The following is a 22,663-nucleotide window of genomic DNA, read 5'->3' as shown; positions in this document are numbered from 1 at the left end:
TGTACTTAACAGTCTATGGAATAAACTTTCAGAGTTTTTCATTGGTGGATATAGTTAGACAATCAAATGACGTCACAATATTCACGGTTCAAATTTTCGATGGGAGTTATACTCCCCAGCTACTGGTTTTTATCCAACAATAATGGGTAGGTACCTAACTATTTGAAGTTGTTATGTGGAAATCTTTAAGAAAACTTGTGGAAACCCGTTTTTGCGAAGGTTATGTAATGCGACTGCTCGACAAAGTAATCAGTTTTTGAAGGTTTCCAAGCAAAATCAACTGTTTTTTCCTACATCGTTATCAATATTATTTTTATTGTCTTTTGCAACGAGGTTTTGAAGAATCATTGTTCATTTGTTGTTATTAAGTTTGATTTGTAGAACTCCATTTTAATTTTTATTTTTTATATATTCAATAATATTTTTGAATATATAAAAAATAAAATAAAATCAAAAATCATTGTTCAGTTTAGAATTAATATACAATTTTGTTCATTTCAGATGGCGGAGATTATTTTTGAAACTGTCCCAGAAAAAAATGAAGCATTCATCGATCAAACGCAAGTCAAAATACAACATGAAATTCTTCAAAATGTACAGAGAAGAAGAAAATAAAGAACTAGTTTGTCACACCTCGCGAAAACACAGCAGAACCAACAAAATAAGACGTAAAAGAAGTCTGAAAGGTAAATATTCATATATTATAGTATCATTAAAAATCGGAAACTCTCTTTATTTGATAAAGATAAAAAAACAATAAATAATGTTATTTTCTTTTAAAAAAATGACCAAAATAACAGACTTCAAATTGTGTTCGTAAACAAAAGTTTTTCCAGAATTTTTTCGTGAAATTTTGGCTAATTGTTTTTGCCTAACTCTATACGGAAAAAATGATCCTGTTTATAAAAGTGACAGCATACCAACTTCTTGATAAAATATTAGTAATTCAGAATATATTAAAATCACGTGTACGTTTCCTAACAGATATAATGACTAAATTTGACAATATCATTATTTGTATGAACGTGTGTTTAAACATTCGCTTTTAACTGATACGTTGTTAGGTACTTTTTTCAATTCATCGGTTTTAGGCAATCTTTCATTCTCATTTTTAACACGAAAAGAAATAATTGGACCAGAATTTTAATAAATTAACAGTATTTCATATCAGTAAGTTTCTCCGTGTAAAAAGATATACATATAAATATTTTAACATTTCTACTAATTCCACTAAGGACTGAACGCAGTTGGCGCTAACAAAAAATTGTCCAAAGAAGCGAAGTTAGCAGTCCACAATGGAGTGCTGGTACCTACCCTGATGTATGCAAGTGAGGCATGGAACTGGCAAAGAAAGGATGAAAGTAGATTGAATGCTGTTGAAATGAGATCCCTGAGGCGTATGTGTGGTAAAACCATGTATGATCGTGTGAGGAATGTGGATATCCGCAAAGAGTGCAAGGCTGATGTAAGCGTAATGAGTAAGATCAAGAAAGGGACGCTTAGATGGTTTGGGCATGTAGAGCGAATGAGCGAAGAAAGGAGTGTAAGGAGAATATACGATGCAAATGTGAATGGTAGCAGAAGTCGGGGACGCCCGAGGAAGACATGGCACGACCAAGTGAATCAGATACTTGAGTCGGGCCATGTCAAGAGTCAGAACAATAGAAGAGTATGTATGAGACGATGTATGAATGTGAATGAGGCAAGGAGTGTGTGCCAAGACCGAGTTGTTTGGCGGTCCGTCCTCTCTGCCTACCCCTGCGGGGAAACGGCGTGATGGTTAGTTAGTTAGTTAGTTACTAATTCCACAAGTTACCAAATGCCTTGTTTATTTTCCATTTGTGTATTTTGATACTGTGTACATAATATCGTAATATTAGATTCGAAGAAAAATCGTTGTGTGAAAAACTGGGGTAGAAGTGCTAATATTTACCGAAGGGAGCTTCTTGTTTACGTCTAAAAAAATCTTCTTTCTGATTATTATTAGCTTTACTCGCAACATTATATTAATAACAAGCCCATGAAAAATAACGGGATATAAAATTAAATAAATGTATTTTTATAAATAAAAGTATAATAATAAGCATAAAAAATATTGTTAGAACGGCGGGATAAATTCTTTATTTACCTGATGAAAATTTAGGAATTTGATATTGAAATTTTAGGAAGATTTCGAATTAAAAATTAGGAACGTAAACATTTTAGAATGTTATTAGATACGGTAACCGAGCAATCCGAGATAGTTTAAATTTAACTCACTATTGAAAACTGATATTAAGTCATGAAAAGCGGTGAAAAAAACTAGGTTAAATATGTCACGTTAGCTTAGGTTTATAGTCCTTTTTTCAACACTTCACTTTATATCAGTTTTCAAAATTGTGTTGAATTGCCACTGTTCTGAGTTGCCATGGAACCAGAAATACGCAACCGAAATAATAAATATATATCAGTGGCGGTCGGTGACATTTTGTAAAAGGGATGCTGGACATCAAATGTTTATACTCGTACTTACTACGTACTCGATATCAAATATGCACATCTATGCACATTAGGTACCGTCTAAAATAATTTCCATAAATCCATTAAGCTCCATAACTCAATATTTCCAGTATCAAGAATAAAGTTTTTTTTTCAGCAAATGGCCGAGACACAAAACTATTTCGCATTAATGATTCAATTTTATACGACCACACAATTCACTATTATCATTTAGAACACGTTGACAAAGTATCCGAGCTCAAAGCAAACTGTCAAAGCAGCGCGCACATACAATCCAATGGATTAGTAATAGAGTATACGATTCTGGGCATTATACATATGAGCATTAATGACGGTTTTTGCACGTTGGATGCTGTCATTAATATCGTATAAAGTTGACAAAGATATTGGCTTGCGGGTTTCAGTGCGCATGCGCGGAAAGAACGTACTTTTTTAGCATTCTTGGATACGGTTTACAGATCGCTTCCTATTTGAGAATGTATGTGTATTTAGACTCCCCTGCGCTGTTTGTATCGTGTCGTTCGTTGTGTGTACACTACTGAAACGGGGCAATAATATGCACGATGTCTTATAATAATAATATTTTTATGAAGTTTTACAGCGCCGTTTTTGTAAAAAAATCACATTAAGGTCTCCGTAGAAATATTAAAATATTTAAATTGCAGTATTGCTGTTTACGGCTAAAAGTCCAAATCTTTTTACTCTAAAATTCAAGGGATGCAGCAGCAAGCATCCACAGCATGTATGGCCATGCTCGGCTGAAAATTGACCCTCGATCAACTCCTTGAATGGCATCTATGCTGACCATTGATTTGAAACAGGACCAAAATTATATAGTTAAAATAATAATATTTACTGAACATATTCAAAATGTTTTTTTTGTGACCCAAAACAGTAATGGGATTTTCTTCAATTTTGGACATGTCTTTCTACGTGTCGTGACAGCTGTTTCGCTCATGAAAAAAAAATGACAAAATGCTTTAAAAACTTGGTATTTTTACTTTGCCTTCGGTGGGTGCTTCAAAATACAAACATCTTGAACAAATTGACTTAACATGGGAATTTTTCGAAAGCTGCTTTCTTCGAGGGTATCTGAATTTTCCTGTGAAATTCGAGTGTAAAGCATCTCACATCCAAATGTACTAAAATAATAAATGTTCCAAAATCGACGATATTTTTTGTGGCCGTACTAAATAAAATAAAAATCCACCTTAATAAATTTCCACATTTCATTAGAGATTGTTACGAGAAATACAAATATAACTAACTCTTAATAATAACTCTTTCCAGAGAATGCAATCTGATTTTTTTTAAATCTTAACTATTATTAGATTATAAGAATATTATTATATTCTTGCCCCAAGTTTGGTGCCAAACAATTTCACTAATATTATTTATGTGACTTACAGATGAGTATTGTTGAAATAATTATTGATCTCTTTGAAGGTTCCCCTCCCGAGATGATGTACAGCTTCATCGAGCAGGCGGTCCAGCCAGGGGGGCACATCTCGCTGAAGTGTTCTGCGGCTGGGGACCCCCTGCCCAGGTTTGACTGGATGCTGGATAAACAGGCATTAGCCTTGTCGTCTTCTCACAGGTAAGCACGTTTTTTTCTGTAACGAATGTTTTGTTTGCAAAATATGTGACACATTTGAAAGCATCATTCGACACAAGAGCAAATCTGTAAAAAAAATCCTAGTACCTGCCTAAATTAATTAATTAATTTTTGTTTTTAAATTACATTTCCCAGCCGTCAATTATTTATTCTTTGCTTCAAACAATACACATGGTGTCCGAAAATTAGTGGTACAAGCGGGAAACTGTTGAATGTATATCATATTTCAATTTCGTTTCTGTTAATAAGTTTTATCTTGTTTTCATCCAACACTTCATTTAAAACCTGACTGTTGGGAATCAGTACCATTTATAATTTAGCTAAAAATTTCCAGAAAAAGGTTTGATTTGGTATTTTTGAAATCCGAATATTTTATTTTGTTTGGAATGAAAATGCCTTTCTTCCAGCCTCGGACTATATGTACTGTAAAAAATCACCACAAATAACTAAAAACGACCATAGGCCGCAGGTCACTGATGATATAGAGACTACCCAATCATACCAACACATATAATTTGACGTAACGTACCTTGAATTACAATAAAAAGTGTGGATTCTTTTTCTACCTACCATGTCCATAGCTACCTATAATTTCGAATATCCAAGAACTGTAAAATGGGAGGCATCAACCTCAAGGAATTGGAGATTGCAACAATAACATTTGGCTGTCATCAGTTGTTTTGTTTTGCTCTATCTAAAATTATTTTTTTTCCATTCTTTTTTGTTTTCTGGCAAAAAAAAAGTGTAGTGTGTTGTGCCTTGAGGTTTCTTCTCCCTCCTGATCTTCCAGGAGTCACTTTTAGCTGCTGATTTCCAGATATTTATAAACTTTTTTTACTTCAATCATTTTCCATACTATTATTGTAGTTGTTTACTGTTGTGAATAATGGAAGAAGATTTCCCTCCTGAACTCCCTACAAAGCCCCCAGATCCCTCTCCAGACCCATCAGACGGGGAAAATGTAGAAATTTCTGACAGTGATTCTGTCATTTTGACTTCTACCAAAAAAAGGAAATTTACTCCTTCTTCCCCAATAAAACTTGACTCGCCTTCGACTTCACAGTCTCCACCAGCACTTTCTCAACTTCCTTAAACAAACTTTTATTCTCTTCATTCCCGTGGCCCATTCATAGTATACGCCCAAAAAACTGAGCAAGGAAAAACCATCCACCCTCTTGAATTTGGCAAATTCCTATCAAATAGCAAGAATCTTTCAATCAAGCCTGGAGGTGTAAAAGCCGAGGGTCGCTTCCGAATCTCCGTTGAATTCCTCTCAGGGTCAGCTGCTAACAATTTCATCAAAAATATCTTTATTTCATCTAATTCAAAGTTCAAGGCATATATCCCTACTTTCAATGTCACTCGCATGGGCCTGGTCAGAGGTATCTCGACCGATCTGTCCATCGAAGAAATTCTGTCTTCACTTTCAACCCCCCTAACACATTGGCATTCCCATAAAAGCCAGGAGGCTAAATTACAAGGACTCTTCTGAGGGTACAATTTTCTGGAAGCCCTCCCAATCTGTTGTTATCACCTTTGAAGGTCAATCTCTTCCCTCCCATATATATTTATTCTTCAACTCATTACCAGTTAAAATGTATACTTATCCCACCACTCAATGTTTCAATTGCTGCCGTTTTGGTCATACCAAAGCTGCATGCAGATCTCAACCCAGATGTTTTAAATGTGGAGAAAACCACGCAGCTGACCAATGTCCTTCTTCCTCCTTACCTAAATGTTTTAACTGCTCAGGCTCACATACAGCTATCAACACTTCTTGCCCAGAACAATCTCGCCAAAAAAATATTTAAATTTCCATGGCCTCTCAGAACTTGTCTTTTCTGCAGGCTTCTAAACTATGCCCCCCTGTCAAAAAAATCATTTGCTGAGGCTTTATCCAGCAACTCCTCATCCAACCCTCTTCCCTCCTCTACAACAACTTCTTCTCGTTCAACTAAATTCTCATACAAAAACGCTATCTCTAAACCGGCTCCTGGATACGATCAGCAACAACACAACTCACTGCTCTTAAATCCCAATGGTTCATCTTTTTCAAATGCCACAAATGGGTGTGCAAATAATTATAATCCGTCCTCAATGAACTCTCTAAAACTTTCTGAAAAACTCTCCCAAGACAATTCTTCATTTATTCAAACTCTTATTTTGCTTCTAAATGACCTTATTTCTTCTCAAACTAATCTACCGTCCAAAGCTGCTATTATTATTTCCACATTAAAATCATTTATTTAAAATGACTCTTCAAGATGTCAGAATACTTCAGTGGAATAGCCGAAGTGGTATTTCTAATAAATCTGATCTCCTTAACCTATTAAATTCCAACTTTATTTCTTTGGCTGCTATCTCGGAGACTTGTTTTACTCCATCCACCCACTTTAATGTGGGAGGGAATTCCTGTCTCCGCGACGACCGCCCGGAAGGTTCGGGCGGCGGTGCTGCCCTTTTTATTAAAACATCCATATCATTTTCCCCAATAAATAATATCAAACCCCCCAATGCTGACTTCCAAATGGTTGCAGCTAAAATAAAGGACACATCCTTTATTTCAGTCTATCTTCCCCCAACAGCCCACTTCATTAAACAAACTTGGTTGCAAATTGTAAGTCAACTAAGCCCTCCTTTCTTTATATTAGGCGATTTTAATGCCCATTCCCCCGTCTGGGGTTCTGCTTTCTCCGACCAAGATGGTCGAAGTGTGATGGATTTCTTAGATCGATCCAACCTTTTCCTTGAACGGATCTCCTACTAGGATCTCACGCCCCAGCACAAACCCCAGTGCAGTGGACCTCTCGATATGTTCTACTAGTCTGGCTTCTCTCTCCTCGTGGGTGGTGTCCCCCAACCCTTGCTCCAGTGATCATTTCCCGATCACCATTACTTATCAAACTTCTTTCCAATCGAACAAGTCTCATATTTCGACAAAGATTAAAACAAAACACACCAAATGGGATGAATTTAACTCTCATATGGACAAGGTCCTACTAAATTTACCCGCCACCGATATATTTTCCGTCAAAGATGACTATGATAACTTTAAATCAATGCTCATAACTGCAATAAAGAAATCAAATCCTCCTCCTAAAACTAAATCTCTCAAAAAACTCCCTCCAACTCCCTGGTGGGATGAGGAATGTTCCAAAGTAGTAAGAATTCGGAAAGTTAAATCTCTTTCCTATCGTTACAATATGACTATGGAGAACTATCTAAAATACAAAAACGCTGAATCCAATGCCAAAAGGGTATTGAGGTCAAAAAAAAGATTCGGGTTGTACAACTTCTGCAGTTCAGTATCTCCGAACACTGCAATTTCGGAAGCTTGGTCTATGATCCGAAGATTTCGATCCTCCTTCAGTTCACCATCTCCTCGAGCGTCTCATTCTAAATGGATAGATGAATTCTTGGACAAAATTGCCCCCCCTTCTGTACCTAACTTAGATGAAATAACGCCCATCTATAATACTCTTATGTCTAATCATTGGCTAGACTCTCCATTCACCTTAATTGAGCTAAAAAATTGTTTATCAACAGTCAAGGACTCATCTCCAGGCAGAGATGGTATACCTTACAGCATAATCAAAAATAGTAATGAGAATGTTCTAAACCACTTCTTAAGCATCTTAAATAAAATCTTCCAAACTGGTATAATGCCTGATGACTGGAGTTGTCAAATAATCATCCCTATTTTAAAAACAAACAAATCACCAAATTCTGGATCCAACTACAGGCCAATCGCTCTTTCATCCACCCTCAGTAAACTTTATGAAAAATTAATTAAAAACCGATTACAATTTTTTGTCGAGAGTAAACAGCTTCTCTCTCCATCTCAATTCGGATTTAGGAAAAAAAAATCCACTCAAGATAACCTTGCCATCATCAGCACTGATATTAATTTATCAATTTCTAAACAGGAAGTTTGTCTAGCCGTCTTTATAGATATAGAAGGCGCCTTTGACAATGTTTCCATCCCAATCCTGAAAAATAAACTTCTAGGCCTTGGCCTTCCCCCCATGTTTGTCCAATCTATTATTTATCTATTTCTAGATAGAAAAATTTTCTTTGAACTTCCAGATATTTCTCCTTAAAGTAGGTCTATTTGGAAGGGTTTACCACAAGGCGATGTATTGTCTCCCTTACTGTATAATATATACACATATGATATGCATGTCACTATTCCCCCACAAGTAAAAGTTATTATGACATAGCTTTCTTCTTATCATCCAAAATCATCCCTCTCGCCGTCAAATACCTTAACGAAGCCATGAATGCCCTTTGCACATGGCTCACGTTAAATGGTTTTGAACTTTCAATCCAAAAGACTCAGTGTGTCACCTTCTCAAATCGCCATAAAAACCCCCCCGTTCAAATTTTATTTAAAAATTCTCCAATCCCCAACGCTTCTGAAGTAAAATTTTTGGGAGTAACATTTGATAGGAAACTTAAATGGTCTTCCCATTTTAATAATTTAGTTACTAAATGCGAAAAAAATTTAAATATCATCAGATCATTATCTGGCGTTTGGTGGGGAGCTCACCCTGCTTGCATCAAGTTGCTTTACAACGCACTTATTCGAAGCCATCTCGACTATGCCTGCCCACTTTTTAGTACTGCCTCAAAAAATGTACTTAATAAATTAGACAAAATTCAATCTAAATCTTTGCGAATTATAACTGGAGCGATGCAATCGTCACCCATCAATTCCCTTCAAGTAGAATGTTCTGATCCTCCTCTTCATTTAAGGCGTCAACTATTTGCTGACAAATTTGTTCTTAAATGTTTAAATTCTAAATGTCATCAGGTTATCCCCAGCGTCTCGTTGTTCATTGACTCAACCCATTCATCTATAATCAGAGCTTCAACTAAACCTCTTCCTGACATCTGTAAAAAATTTAAGTCTCTCTCAGAGCTTCACATCATCCAAAATGATCAACTTCCCTTATACAAATTAAAATATAGTGACGTCACCCTATCCCCAACAATAATAGAAGGGATCGGAATCCTTAAAAGTCATTCCAATCTCCCGGCCCGAACTGTCAATAATATATTCAATGACATTATTTCATCTAAATGGCCCAACTTTTCTCTTTTATTTACTGATGGATCCAAATCTCCCGACTCTCCTAACTGTGGTATAGGTATTAACGTTTACCACAATAATTCTAATGACAGAATATTTCATTCAATTTCAAATCAATTTTCAATATTTTCAGCCGAGTACATTGCAATAATAGAATCTCTCAAATATATAATCAAAAATAATTTTGAACATTCCCTCGTTCTCTCTGACTCTCTCAGTTCCCTCCAAAAGCTTAAATCCAGTCCTCTTCTTCATCCTGATGATCACTTTGTATGCCTTATTCGAGAGATGATAGCCTCCATTCAAATCTCTGGTAAAACTTTAACTCTGATTTGGATTCCTGGACATCTTGGTGTCATGGGTAATGATATTGCGGATGCCGTGGCAAAACAAGGAGCGTCCAACCCTCTTGTTACCCTCGCAAACCATATTCCCCTATCTGACATTTTTTCCATCATCAAAGATAGATCCCGCAATGTTTGGTCGGAGTATTGGCACATTGCTAGTCAATCCAAGGGAGCCTGCTATGCCTCAATTATAGTCCTCAATAGTCCTCAAGGACTATTCCATCAAAACCGTGGTTTCAGCAATTCCCTCATTTTTCAAAAAAAGAAATTTCTTCATTAATTCGAATGAGGATCGGACATTGTTCCGTTCCTTCCCATCTTTTTAAAATTCACGTCCTTGACTCCCCAGATTGTACATTCTGTGGTCTTGAAGTGGGAACTTTAGATCACATATTTTTTGGCTGTCCCTCTCTAAACAAATATCCTCTCTTCTATCAAGCCTTATCTAAAATTGCCTCCCCTCGATTCAACATTTCATCTCTTCTAAGTCTGAACTCGACTCCAATTTTCATTATAATTTTGATATTTGCCTCTTTAAATAAAATAAATATTTAAATTCACCTTTCGTTTCTCAATAATTTTAAATGATGGCCAAGAACACCCTTGAAGGGTGAAAGCCAGAAATAATGGAAAAAAAAAAAAATAACCTCAAGTAATTTTACAAAAGCATCGCAAGATGGGACGACACTGAAAAGCAGCCGCCACACAGCCAGGAAAGCGGAATTGCGCTTCAATAAACCCAGTAGACGGCTTTCGTCATAAATGATAATATTATGCACAATATTGTGGATGCAACTATAAAACCGACATGTTTCCCTCCCTAATAAAGCGCGGGTCACTTTCAACCTGTTCCGTTGCAGTTGCTTCGCGTGAAGTTGCATAAATGGGAGTATTCCTAATTATCTAAATATGGTTCCATGATAACTCAACACAGTGACAATTCAACACACTTTTTAAATTTGATATAAAGTCAAAAAATTTTTCATCGTTGCTAATGATTTTATATCATATTTTAAAAGTGTGTTGAATTGTCACCGTGTTGAGTTTTCATGGAACCCCTATACAAATAACAATTTTAATAATTTACAATTGGCCACACACTTTTATTATCAATACTTATAATACTATTACGTATATGCAAACAATTTTAAGACGAACTTAATTAAAGAGTGCAATTTTGAAAAATTCAAAAAATAAAAAGTTCCGAAATACAAGTAATTCAAAATAGAGCCGTACGTAATATATATAATCTGCCATGGGATACACACGTCAAAGATATATACTCACAGACACAAATACTTCCTTTTACAGTCCTGCCAAAGTATAACATCACAACTGCCATTCTACAAATAATTCAACACTCCTCACACACCAACACTAAACCAGTCTTTAATTGTGACATACACCAGCACAAAACACGATCACAAAATCAAATACATTTATCGTCATCTACTTACACGACCAAATTTGGAATTAACTACTTACAATACATTGCACATAAACAATATAACCCATTACCTAGTAATTTAAAACTTCCGGCAACTAACAAAAAAACATTGACAAAAGCTCTTAAAATATATTTCCTTAGCAGTTTCATTAATGACTAACACAATCTTTCTCTGGTACTCCATAATAACATCTGCGTTTATTTATTTTAATGTATTTATTTTAATGTTTTGTTAATTTATTTGCCTTGTCCTTTCTAATGTTGTCTTTCCCGAAATGAGTTATATAAACTCATTGGGAATAATACATTATTACTTTGTTATCATTTTGTAATGTATTATCTTGTAATAAAAAAATAAATAAAAAAAAATAACTTTAAATTTTTAATGATAGAGTATTTATTTATTGAAAACAATGTTAGCGATTCTTAAATGAAAATTTGAAACATGCTAATGTCAAGCTCAGTTGGTAGAGTGGCGCCCCAGCAAGGCGAGGGTCCTAGGTTCAAGTCCTAGAGGCGACAGTACCTTTCGCGCCAAAGATGCTCTGTTACTCTGACCACCCGGTGCTTCGAAATTGATGATGCGAAACTGTGGATCTCCAAGGGCTGCAGTAGCGCGTGAGCCCAAGAAAGCGTTAGGAACCATCTATAGTGTACTCGTCATTGGTTGCATGTAGCTAGCAAGCTACATAATTGGACCACACTTCACCCATGTATGCAGAAGGAACGCGGTGGAAATTTCCCACTTCTGAGTGATAATAAATGTATTTTCTTAGATATGCAGTCGGCCAGTTCATGGACCATGCAGGCTTCGTGGTGTCTCATCTGAATATTTCTGGCGTGCGGGTGGAAGACGGCGGGCTGTACGAGTGCAAAGCTATGAACCCCCGAGGAGAGAGTGCGCACTCCGCAAGGCTCAATGTTTATGGTAATGGTGTGCATATAACATTAGAATCAGCATTCATTGATTTCGCATGAAAATAAGACATGATATTTCAAAGTAAATTCGATCAGCCAACCTTTGAATACATTACACCACTGAAATTGAAGAAATTGAAAAATGTTGCTCTAGGATATTGTTTCTTTAAAATAAATTTATATGCTTGCTGATGATCTCCACGGAAGCTTCTGTATCAAACAAAACTGTCTTTTTCAGGTCCTCCGTACATAAGATCGATCAGTACCTTGAAAGGAATTACTGGTGGAGACATTACAATTCTCTGTCCTTATTACGGATACCCCATCAGGTAATTTTGCAATAATCTTAATATTTTGTTAATTAATATCCCTTTAGTAGAAAATAGCAGATATTAATTTTTTTACTAAAAACTCGACCACCCGTGTAATACAAATGTTTGATAGTCCTTACTTGTTACCAGCTACGTGAAATGGGAGTCCAGTCGCCAGAAGATAACCTCAAACCCCAGGTACAAACAAGACGGTTCAATCCTGAAGATATCTCGTCTGGACCCCTCAACAGACGCTGGAAGCTACACTTGTTCAGTGGCGACTCCTGGAGGTGAATTAGCCAGGCGAGAGCTTCAGCTTGTGATCAACAGTCCCCCAGTCCTGTCTCCACTGTTTTCCCTGCCTAACCTCAAGTCTGGAGAGAGGGCGCAATTGTCTTGCACGGTCACTTCAGGAGATATGCCAATCTACTTCTCGTGGATGAAGGATGGTCTGCCTCTGTCTCCAACTTTACAGGTAAATTTAATTACTAAATTTTAATTCAGTTGGCTAGAATCCTGATTGTATTGTCATGTAGATATAGATCCTGATTATAGGGCAATGGTGTTTGGCACCTCAAGAACGAAAATAGACTAGATGTGGAAATCCCTGAAACGAATGTTTGGTAAAACTTCGTATTCTCGAATTACAAATGTCCGATGCGTTATTTATAGATATTTTTCATTTTCTTTATCATTTGAACGTGATTTCACGCTTTAAAAAATTGTGTATAATTTTCGATAGCTCACTACGATTATGTTCTTAAAATGCACTTAAAAGTCCAACTGGGCGTAAAACTAAATAATAAAAAAACATACATAAGTAGTTGAGGGACGCTAAGATGATTTGGACACAAGCCAAGGGTGGATGAAGGGGAGGTGGCAGGTGAAAAAAAACTTGTATGATGCGCAAATGAATGGATTAAGTAGTCGGATCAGCTCAAGAATGATACTGCATGATCAAATAATTTATGTATCACTTTCGTGTTGTATAAGACAATTTAAAAACTGACGAAATCTTTGTGATTCTTTTTCACGGTATTTTAATGATATCACACGAAATTATTTCTTTTAGATTGATGAAAGAAGTGCAGAATTCTTCAGTTATCTAATATTCAAAAGCCTTACTTCAAGTCACAGTGGTTCCTACACTTGCATAGCCACTAATTCTGCTGGAAAAGTGAACACGTCCGCTGAACTAATCATCAAAGGTAAGACAGACCGCAAATAAAACGACTTAAATCAATATAATAGTCCAATAACTATGATAATTAATCGGCTGTGTATAGAATGTTCTCTGGATTCTTGAAAAGGTGTTGTAAATGGGATCGCTTTTCGGGTTAGCAATTCGCTTTTTCAACATTTATCCCAATCCCGAATTAATTTATTTGCTTAACAAAAACACAGTATACCTTTTGAAGAAACCTGGAAGGAACACATCAACTTCATACACATCGTTGAAGAGATCTAATTCTCATACATGCAAAGAGAAGGACGGCATATTTTTGCCACTCCAAATATGGCCTCCGTTAAATTTATCTTACGAGTTTAACTTCCTAACTTCTTTCACATATTATTGTACGGGCTTTCACTATAATTGATAGTTAATCTAGTTATTTTGTCTATAGGTATATTTCAACACAACTTTGAGCAAGAAAAGAGAAAAAACATGTGTTTGTTTCAGTTCCTCCGTACTGGCATTATGAACCACAGGATCTGTCAACTTTACTAGGCAGCTCAGTTTTCATCAACTGTGACGCAAAAGGATATCCACAGCCAAGAACCTATTGGTCCAAACAACACAGTAAGTGTTTTTTAGTTATTCATATTTATTTTTGAAGTCTCCGACGCTCCGTTTATATTATGGTATTTCCACTTACCGTTGTATTTCGTTTAATTTAATATTCAATATTCCTTTTTATATTTCAGACAAATTAAGTGAAGACTTCGACACCCTGTCTCCAATCAGTGGACATCTGAGTATCTTTAACAATGGCTCCTTGTTTATCAACTCCATTTCATCACAAGATGAAGGAATCTATCGGTGCACGGCGGAAAATGGAATCGGAAATATATTATACAAGAACATCGTGGTGGAAGTCAATGGTAATGGGATTTATCAAAAAATGAAATCACTGTGTAACCTATTAGGTATATAGATACTTATATTGTGATTGAAAAGAAAAATACCTGCCTAATTGCTATTTTATTCTTCAAATTTCAGAACCCGCCCGTTTCGATGTTTCTTCGCAAAATATAACAACGAGAAGAAATGATCCTGTTACTTTAGTGTGTGACATCTTAGGAGATAACCCAGTTCAAAATATTTGGACACACAATACCAGCCCAATTGACACACATAACTATAGGTAAGGCCAGTGGCGGTTCGTGGTATTTTTCACTGGGGTCAAAAAAACATAATATCAAGAGGAGAAATTATGTTTTTTTTTTCGTTTATAAACAAAAGAAAGACAAACATTCCCGGGTTACGAATAACCTGACAATATTTGAAAATCTCCTACTACCACCACAGTAAGCTGAAAATGTTGCTTGTGTTGTGATGGAGGACTTAGCCAGCCGAGGAATAGAACACACTATGCCTGAGTGGGACCCAAGCGCGATGTCAACTCGGCCACCGACCGGTGTAACCTTTTTTTAACCTTTTCGAATAACAGAGAAGCCATCTTGCTACGTCTTCTATGCATGGGCTGTCTGGCGGAATTATTGACATTCTTTTTTCTAACTGGTATTATCTTTGTTTTATGTAAACAATACTATATTTTGCAATAGTACAACATTAGTTATAACTAACAAGAAAAATAAACAGCAAATGAAAAATCAGTAAATGCAACTGCTTTATAGTCGAAAACCGAAACCAAACTAGAGATAGCGCAACAAAATATTGCATTACTAGCAACTTAAGACAATTAAGACAAAATCTAGTAATGCACCAACAAGAAAATAATAAGTGTTCAAAATTTTATTATAAACTACTAAAGTAAAATAACATTAAAATTCCATCTACCTAGGTACTGCAAAGTTCAGCTGCCAGCGCGGGCGGAAACGGCTCGGCCAATATCGGTGACACGCCTCAAATTCCGGAGGTCACGTAGCATCATTTTCTATCACGCCGCACAAAGATCGTTTTATTTTGGCGTAGGTTATACGATTTCACCGTCAGGGGGATTGTGTTGGTTTGTTTATTTTGTATGAAGTATTTTGTGCTGATTTTATAACGCACAGTGTGGGAATTTTGGGTTGTTATTTGACCTATCTTTCGGTCGCGGCGATTATAATGACGACGTGTTTATAATATGCTAATATTATTATAACGCAAGTTTGTCTCATAATCTCAGCTTTTTAATAAGGGCTCCCTGTACAAACGCACTTTATAGAAAACCGCCACTGCATAAGTCACAAGGTATGGATGTTAATAGAATAATTTTATTTTGCGTCGTACTGATCAGGCTTTTCAAACTCCATCTGATTTTACCGAACTTTGGAAGGCATCACGGGAGAAAAATTTATATTTTAATTATCCTCAATAGTGCTATAAACCTTGGAGAATAATGATAATTTTCAGAAACGCCTTCACTCCTGTTGGTCTCCTATTAGTGTACACTGTGCTACAGTTTCATTCCAGTTTCACATGCATAACGATATGGTATTAACCTGGACATCATCTAGCCCCAAAAATTCTAGGTTCTCAACACTTTTTCGTATTGTAGGATTTCGAATAACAGATAAGCCATCTTGCTACGTCTTCTATGCGTGGGCTGTCTTGCGGAATTATTGACATTCTTTTTTATTTTATCTGTAATATTTTCTGTTTTATGTGAATTTCCAGGATAAGCGTTTCGGAGCTGAAGAAGGAGAACGGGTTGAGATCACAGTTAAGCATAGAGAGAGCAGACAGACAGGACTCAGGACTCTACCGTTGTCAGGCCAGCAATGCCTATGGAAGGAGTGAGCACTTCATACATCTGGCCGTTCAAGGTACTGCGCCGCTACAAAACAAAAATCTTTTCTTTTTCTTCCAATTTCAATCTAAAATGGTATTTCAAAATCACTTTTAATATCAGAATGCCCGAACATTACAAAAATGCCGTAAATTATTATCGAGTTTTTCATTGTTTCGTTGCGGAATAGTGGTAATCTTAAGCCCGATTTGTCGAGAGAGTTTTTCATTGTTTCGTTGCGGAATAGTGGTAATCTTAAGCCCGATTTGTCGAGAGAGTTTTTCATTGTTTCGTTGCGGAATAGTGGTAATCTTAAGCCCGCTTTGTCGAGAGAGTTTTTCATTGTTTCGTTGCGGAATAGTGGTAATCTTAAGCCCGATTTGTCGAGAGAGTTTTTCATTGTTTCGTTGCGGAATAGTGGTAATCTTAAGCCCGATTTGTCGAGAGAGTTTTTCTCTATTTCAAACGAGTCATGTTTTATTAAATATTTTCACCATTTTCGCTGAGTTATTATCATTTTGATAATATTATATCATTCTTATTTACATTATATCTCCTTTTAAAACCATCTTTGAACGCTAACTACGCAGCCTTAAGTTTTTAAGAAATTTTGTTGACTCTTTATTTTCACGGAAACACGTGCTCCGGGCCTGGTACAGGTAAATCTAAAAAATCAAGAAAAAATGCTGAAAACACATTACATTATTCAACATTCTTAGTTTTATCGTATATTTGAAATCTTACTGCAATAAAACAAATTAAATGCCTTAAACATTTCGCAAGTTTTGTAAAGCAAACATCACTTAATATTATAATTTGTTTTAACTTTTGGTGTAAACAGTAATCGCAATATTGCGTTTTCACGTCCTTCTTAGGATAAGCTTTCGGATAACTTTAAAGTGTCCATTATTAGGCCAGATGTGAATGTTTTAGCAAGGAAAACTTATTTATCTGTGTAGTAATTAAGATATTACCATAGCAAATCCCCTTTATTAGCTACTACGGCCAATTTTGAAATACCCTGCAAAGCTCGATACCAAGAAGTAGGTAATAAGAACTCGTCAAGAATGACTATAATGTTGATTGGATGCTTGTTGATATGGCTGTAATAGTTGAGCTTGGTATGTTGATGGTTCCTCAGTACACAAATTTCAAACGTCGAAATATCTACAAAGAGCCAAAACTATATTAAAAACAGGTATCTATATTAAAAAACCTATTGTGTGTTTTTGCTCAAATGATATCTACTTACCACGACACTTTGTTTTTTTTTTTCGTTATTGACTATTCTATAAAATTCAATGAAAAATTTAAATTTAAAAACTTAGGTAATATGCTGTTATGTTGTACGGTTGAGTATAATAATACTATGATGCATCAACGACTGAATAAAACTTTTATTCTTTATTCAAAAGAGAAAAAAAGAGAAAAGATAATACATTTTTATTTTTTTTATTATATAAACAATATTATTTATATGTTTTATTCTTTAAAATTTGTGTAATATCGCCTTTATTTATATCCAAATATTTATTTTGCATATGAAATGCTTTTTGTTTTCCTCATTTTGTGTAAGATTGTGAAAAATGTTTTTATTGCCTGGTATTTATGATGACTTTTGTGTTAATAACGTTCTTTTTTAAATTCTTTTTTGTTTTTTTTTTTATATTCCAAGTCTAAAGTTTTCCAGGTAAAATCGTCATTATTTTCATCATCAAATTTTAGTTTTTATCAGTAGAAGATAGATTTTCTATTCACCAAAACTAATCTCAAATCATCAAATAACCAGCTTTTATTATTATCGCATCCATTTACAGAAAGGCCTGACCCTCCCACAAGGGTTGAAGTAATGCAAGTAGGCAGCCGCTCAGTTCGTCTGACTTGGCGAAGACCCTTCGATGGCAACAGTCCGGTGCTGGGCTACCTGCTGCAGTACCAGCCCTTGGGTCCTGAGGCCAGAGACTCTTGGGATAGTGCCAGCATCGTCAATCTCACTATTGCAACGTCCTCCATACACTCAATATCAGGGTAAATGTATGATAAATTTACGTAAAATAAGTTTTTTGACATGTTGGTTGATATTTGGCGTGTTCAGGGCCAAGCGCTCCTGCGCCGACTAGCCAAGGCGCCAATGAGCTAATGATCAATGGCGTTGATAATTACCTAACACAGCGCCTTTGAGGTTTTTACTAGTACCAGTTACCATTTGCCACAGGGCTGGCCCTGGGCGTGTCATACATGTAATGTTATCTCCTGCTTTTTACGCCGATATTTACGAAAGCCAGCAGAGTAAACTGATTAATATGGATTACCTAATGATTCAAGGCAGAAGCTATAGCTTCCGATGATCTGACGATAAACCCTTTAACGCAATCCGAAATGTTGAATCAGAAAAGGGAATTAACTACAGCTGCGATTAATCGTAACACTGCTCAAAAACCGAACTGTATTGCCATGGTAAGATGCGATGTTCTAAATGAAGAATCTTTTCTCTGTTATGCAACCAATTCGCTACACTAAGACGAAACCAAAAATTATCAGCTTAATCACAAATATACATAAAGCTGTGTTTCTCTCTAAAACGACATTGAAATTCACACTAATTAGTACCTATTTATGTCCCACTGATACAAACTGTTAAAACCTTGTTTAGACCCCAGTAAGTATAATTTTTCTGTTTTATAGAGAGGGAAGTGATACGATGGAGCAAGGTGAAGTAAGCGGTCTCCAACCAGACACAACGTACTCCATGAGAATGCTGGCAGTCAACCAGATAGAGAGCAGCTCTTTCACTGAAACCATCATGGCGAAAACGCACGAAGAAGGTACAAAAGATTGCCCATGCATGGAGAAAAATGATCCCGATAAAAAGTGAAGCATGCCAACTTTCTGATAAAATATTAGTCTTACAGAATATATCGAAACACATGTTTACGCACGTGTTCTTTCCCCAATAAATATCATGACGGAATGCGACAATATTGGTATTTGTATTGAGACGTGTTTCGCCGTCCTCATAAAACATTCGCTTTCAACTGGTACTTTGTTAGGAAATCCAGCCTGCATTTACGTTTTTTAACAGAAAAATGAATAATTTGACCAGATTTTTAATAAATTAACAGTATTTTATATCAGTCAATTTTCTCAGTGTGATACATGGTGTAGAAGCGAGATGCAGGTAGGCCAAAAAGTTGCGTGAAATAGAAAAAATCGTTAATAACAATTATTAGTGGTACCATAACTAATATTTATTTACTTTAAAATAAATACCAGCAAAATTAATCTTTCGAAATGAACATTGCTGTGATGTGAACCATCTCAATTAAAATACTCTTCAAATTACGGACCTCTTAATCTGGATCTCTTTGGACCTGGAAACTTTTTAAACCTCGCTGGTCGCGCTTGAAATAGCTGCAATTTCTTCTCGAATATTGAACTTCAACTAGGCAATAAGTATAGTTGGATAATTGCAGTAAACTCGACTTTTAATGTGTCTGCCGAAAAAGAAGTCAGGTTTCCTGTGGGGCCATGGAATGTCCCAACGTTCTGATATGGGTTTTCCTGCAAACATCTCGATGACGAATGCCAATGACACATTTGACGTACTATGCGGTCTTGTTGAAACCATATCCTGTTTTTATAGGCTTCAAATTCTTGCATTTTCGCGAAGTAAAAAATTAGTAACATTTTTGTGTATCGGTCAGAATATATACTGTTGCAGGAAGTCCTAACTTCACTAGCGGCTTCTTTTGTTTTTGTTGACCTTGACCATCCTGCAGGCTTCTGATTGAGAGTGGAACCCGTCGTACCGAATTTTTTGACCAACGACTTTAGACAACATGTACACTGCGCACTTGCGAAATGCTCCATAGTGACTGAATTTTCAGGAACCGAGAACCCAGGCTCTGTTCTAGCAAACCGTTCGTACGCAATGGTGATTTTATAATTGGGCATCTTTCTATCATACCGTCCGTTACTAATTTCTCTTTTTTATGGATTTGAATCGTTTTTTAGCGCCTGCGGAACCTCCACAAAACGTACACGTACAGCCAGGAGAAGCAGGAGAACTTATTGTTACGTGGCAGGTACGTTTATTTTTCAACACTAAATAAGTTTTTTTTTTTAATAATTTAAGTGTTTCTCCTAATAAAATACCTCACTAGAATAATTAATCTTGCATTCGGTGAAAACTATGTACAGGTAACAGGTCTTATCTCCCTCATTTAAGCTGAACCTCTTCTGGACCCGCACGGATTAAATGTCTTAACACATTTGCTGCCAAGAGCTTATGTTAAAAACTTTTGTTAAAATTACAAATTATTGGTCCGCCCATGAGAGTGATGGGCACTTAACCGATTTAACAGTTCCAAAGGGGGGCTCTTTTACGTTGACACAAAAAAACGCACAAAAACTTCACTTACCAACGCTCTATCTTATTTTTTTCTATTTTATTTTAGTCTCCACCCATGAACGCCTGGCATGGACAGTTAATGGGCTTCACAGTTCACTGGTCCGAGTCGTCAGACCCCGAGGCCTCCAGTCCCCAAATACCCCACACTAGCTCAGCTACTGTCAAGGGTCCTGCATCAGGGAGATTCTCCATATCCGGCCTGGCGCAGTTCACCAGGTATAGGGTTACTGTCTCGGCTGCCAACCGAGCGGGAAATGGACCTCCGAGCGTGCCGGTTTTGGCAACTACAAAAGAAGGAGGTAAGAAGACCAATCTTATGAAACTTTAAAATCAGAATAATTTGAATTTTTTCGTGCAATTCCGGTAGAGACATGTTTTCAAATATTAAAACTCTTTTTCAGTTCCATCTGCTCCACCTCAATCAGTTCACTGCACACCTCTATCTTCTCAAAGCCTCAAGATAGAATGGGCTTCTCCCCCACGATCCCATCACGGGGGAAATCTTCTTGGTTACAAGATACTCTACAAGCCTCTGTCTGATATTTACAGTAAGTCATTACGATACATTTTCAACAACGAAGATTCTGGTCTTGAAGTAGTAGAATTGTGATCCGTTTTTATTTTTGTTTCAGTGGAAGAGAGTGTTTCAGCAGCCGAAGTGAAGAGGACTAGCAGCAGTGAGACTTACCTTCACGCCCTTCTGAAGTATACTAATTACTCCATCCAGGTATTGGCCTACACGGGGGCGGGGGACGGCATCCTCAGTCCAGCTGTGTTCTGCACCACGGAAGAAGACAGTAAGACGTTCGATCAAAAAGTAACAGAGATTCAGTTAGATCTACCAAAAATAATATACCTACCATATGATTCACTGGAAATAGAAGTATTTATTTTCTTGATCTCTTTGTATTCTGTTTCATATCCCACAATTCAAAGATTTTGTATAATCATGCGGTTTATTTTATAGTTCCTGGACCACCAGCAAACATGAAAGCCATTTCGACAACGGCAGAATCGATTCTCGTTAGTTGGCTGCCCCCTAAAAAACCTAATGGAAATATAGTTTTCTACACCCTCTACTACCGGGAAGCTGGAAGGTGAGCTATTAACTTTGATCATTTCAAGCATTCAAAACAATATTGACTTGTCATCAAGCAGCTTCAACTTGTTAGCAAATAACTATCGTCAATTTTCTAGAAGTGGTCAACCCATCAGCAGGCAGATAAGTCTTGCAGAGGCAGAGAACATGAATGGCGCAGGGTTAGGAGGAGCGGTGGAGGTAAGAGGCCTGGTGGAGAAAGGGAGATATGAATTCTGGCTCTCTGCCAGTACTGGAGCTGGAGAAGGGGGTTCTACTTCTCCTGTTACGCAAGTCACTACAGCAAGAGGTGAGTTGACCATTAGTGAAATTATGAATCACTCTAAAACTTTCCAATATGGCACAATTTTTTCCATTTTATCCTCTCCTTTAAAACATTTCGTCAGCTAAGAAGTCGTTGTTTAATTTGCATTCTTTATATTCTTATACGTCACATGCAAAGCAATATTGACGAAATTTAAATAAAAGCGGTTAGTTGGTTACTCGACTACCGTCGCATGTTGCGATCAATGCCGTTTAGAAGAACCCTCAGTGGTTTTTGCTGACACGGCTAGATTTTGCCGACTAGGCCATTTCCTTGGTTCATTCAACATTTTTTGACCTTGCCACCCACTTACGATGCAATTAAAATTTACGATGTTTTTTCCTTCTAGCTGGTGCCCGTATAGCATCTTTCGGCGGGACGGTACGGAGTGGTACAGGACGTTCTCTGTTACTTGGCTGTCTTTCTGTTGGAAACCCAACCCCTCGTGCTCGATGGCTGCATTCTCAGAGGACTATCACTCATAGCCACTTATACAGAGTCACAACTGAAGGGAATTTGCTCATTCATAGTAAGATTCCAATCAAAAAGTTTTTTAATGTAAATAAAACCGAAGATTGACACTTCAGACCTTTTAAATGGTATAAGTTTCGTTGAAATGTATCAATTCGGTAACTTCATATTCCGGTATATCGGGCTATCGATC

General features: G+C 36.6%; 1 protein-coding gene across 1 annotated transcript in view; it reads left to right on the top strand.

Moving 5' to 3' along the window:
* Positions 1-554: 554 nt before the first annotated feature.
* LOC149416772 (cell adhesion molecule Dscam2-like) overlaps positions 555-22,663 on the top strand; it is a 31,271-nt gene continuing 9,162 nt past the window's right edge. The window contains exons 1-19 of the mRNA XM_089641320.1: positions 555-686; positions 3,946-4,096; positions 11,777-11,928; positions 12,157-12,247; positions 12,380-12,704; positions 13,302-13,437; positions 13,911-14,030; positions 14,156-14,332; positions 14,451-14,595; positions 16,074-16,222; positions 18,003-18,213; positions 18,871-19,010; positions 20,200-20,270; positions 20,643-20,895; positions 20,998-21,144; positions 21,229-21,393; positions 21,564-21,693; positions 21,794-21,984; positions 22,349-22,528. Coding sequence (XP_089497446.1) covers positions 578-686; positions 3,946-4,096; positions 11,777-11,928; positions 12,157-12,247; positions 12,380-12,704; positions 13,302-13,437; positions 13,911-14,030; positions 14,156-14,332; positions 14,451-14,595; positions 16,074-16,222; positions 18,003-18,213; positions 18,871-19,010; positions 20,200-20,270; positions 20,643-20,895; positions 20,998-21,144; positions 21,229-21,393; positions 21,564-21,693; positions 21,794-21,984; positions 22,349-22,528 — 3,043 coding nt within the window. The 5' untranslated portion in view covers positions 555-577. The remainder of the gene's footprint in view (positions 687-3,945; positions 4,097-11,776; positions 11,929-12,156; positions 12,248-12,379; positions 12,705-13,301; positions 13,438-13,910; positions 14,031-14,155; positions 14,333-14,450; positions 14,596-16,073; positions 16,223-18,002; positions 18,214-18,870; positions 19,011-20,199; positions 20,271-20,642; positions 20,896-20,997; positions 21,145-21,228; positions 21,394-21,563; positions 21,694-21,793; positions 21,985-22,348; positions 22,529-22,663) is intronic.

Source organism: Hesperophylax consimilis, chromosome 16 (genome assembly GCF_061612785.1).
Source record: "Hesperophylax consimilis isolate HC1 chromosome 16, BYU_Hcon_1.0, whole genome shotgun sequence".
Classification (NCBI taxonomy): domain Eukaryota; kingdom Metazoa; phylum Arthropoda; class Insecta; order Trichoptera; family Limnephilidae; genus Hesperophylax; species Hesperophylax consimilis.
Note: the sequence above shows the minus strand (reverse complement) of the source record. Positions and strands in the feature narration are given on the sequence as shown.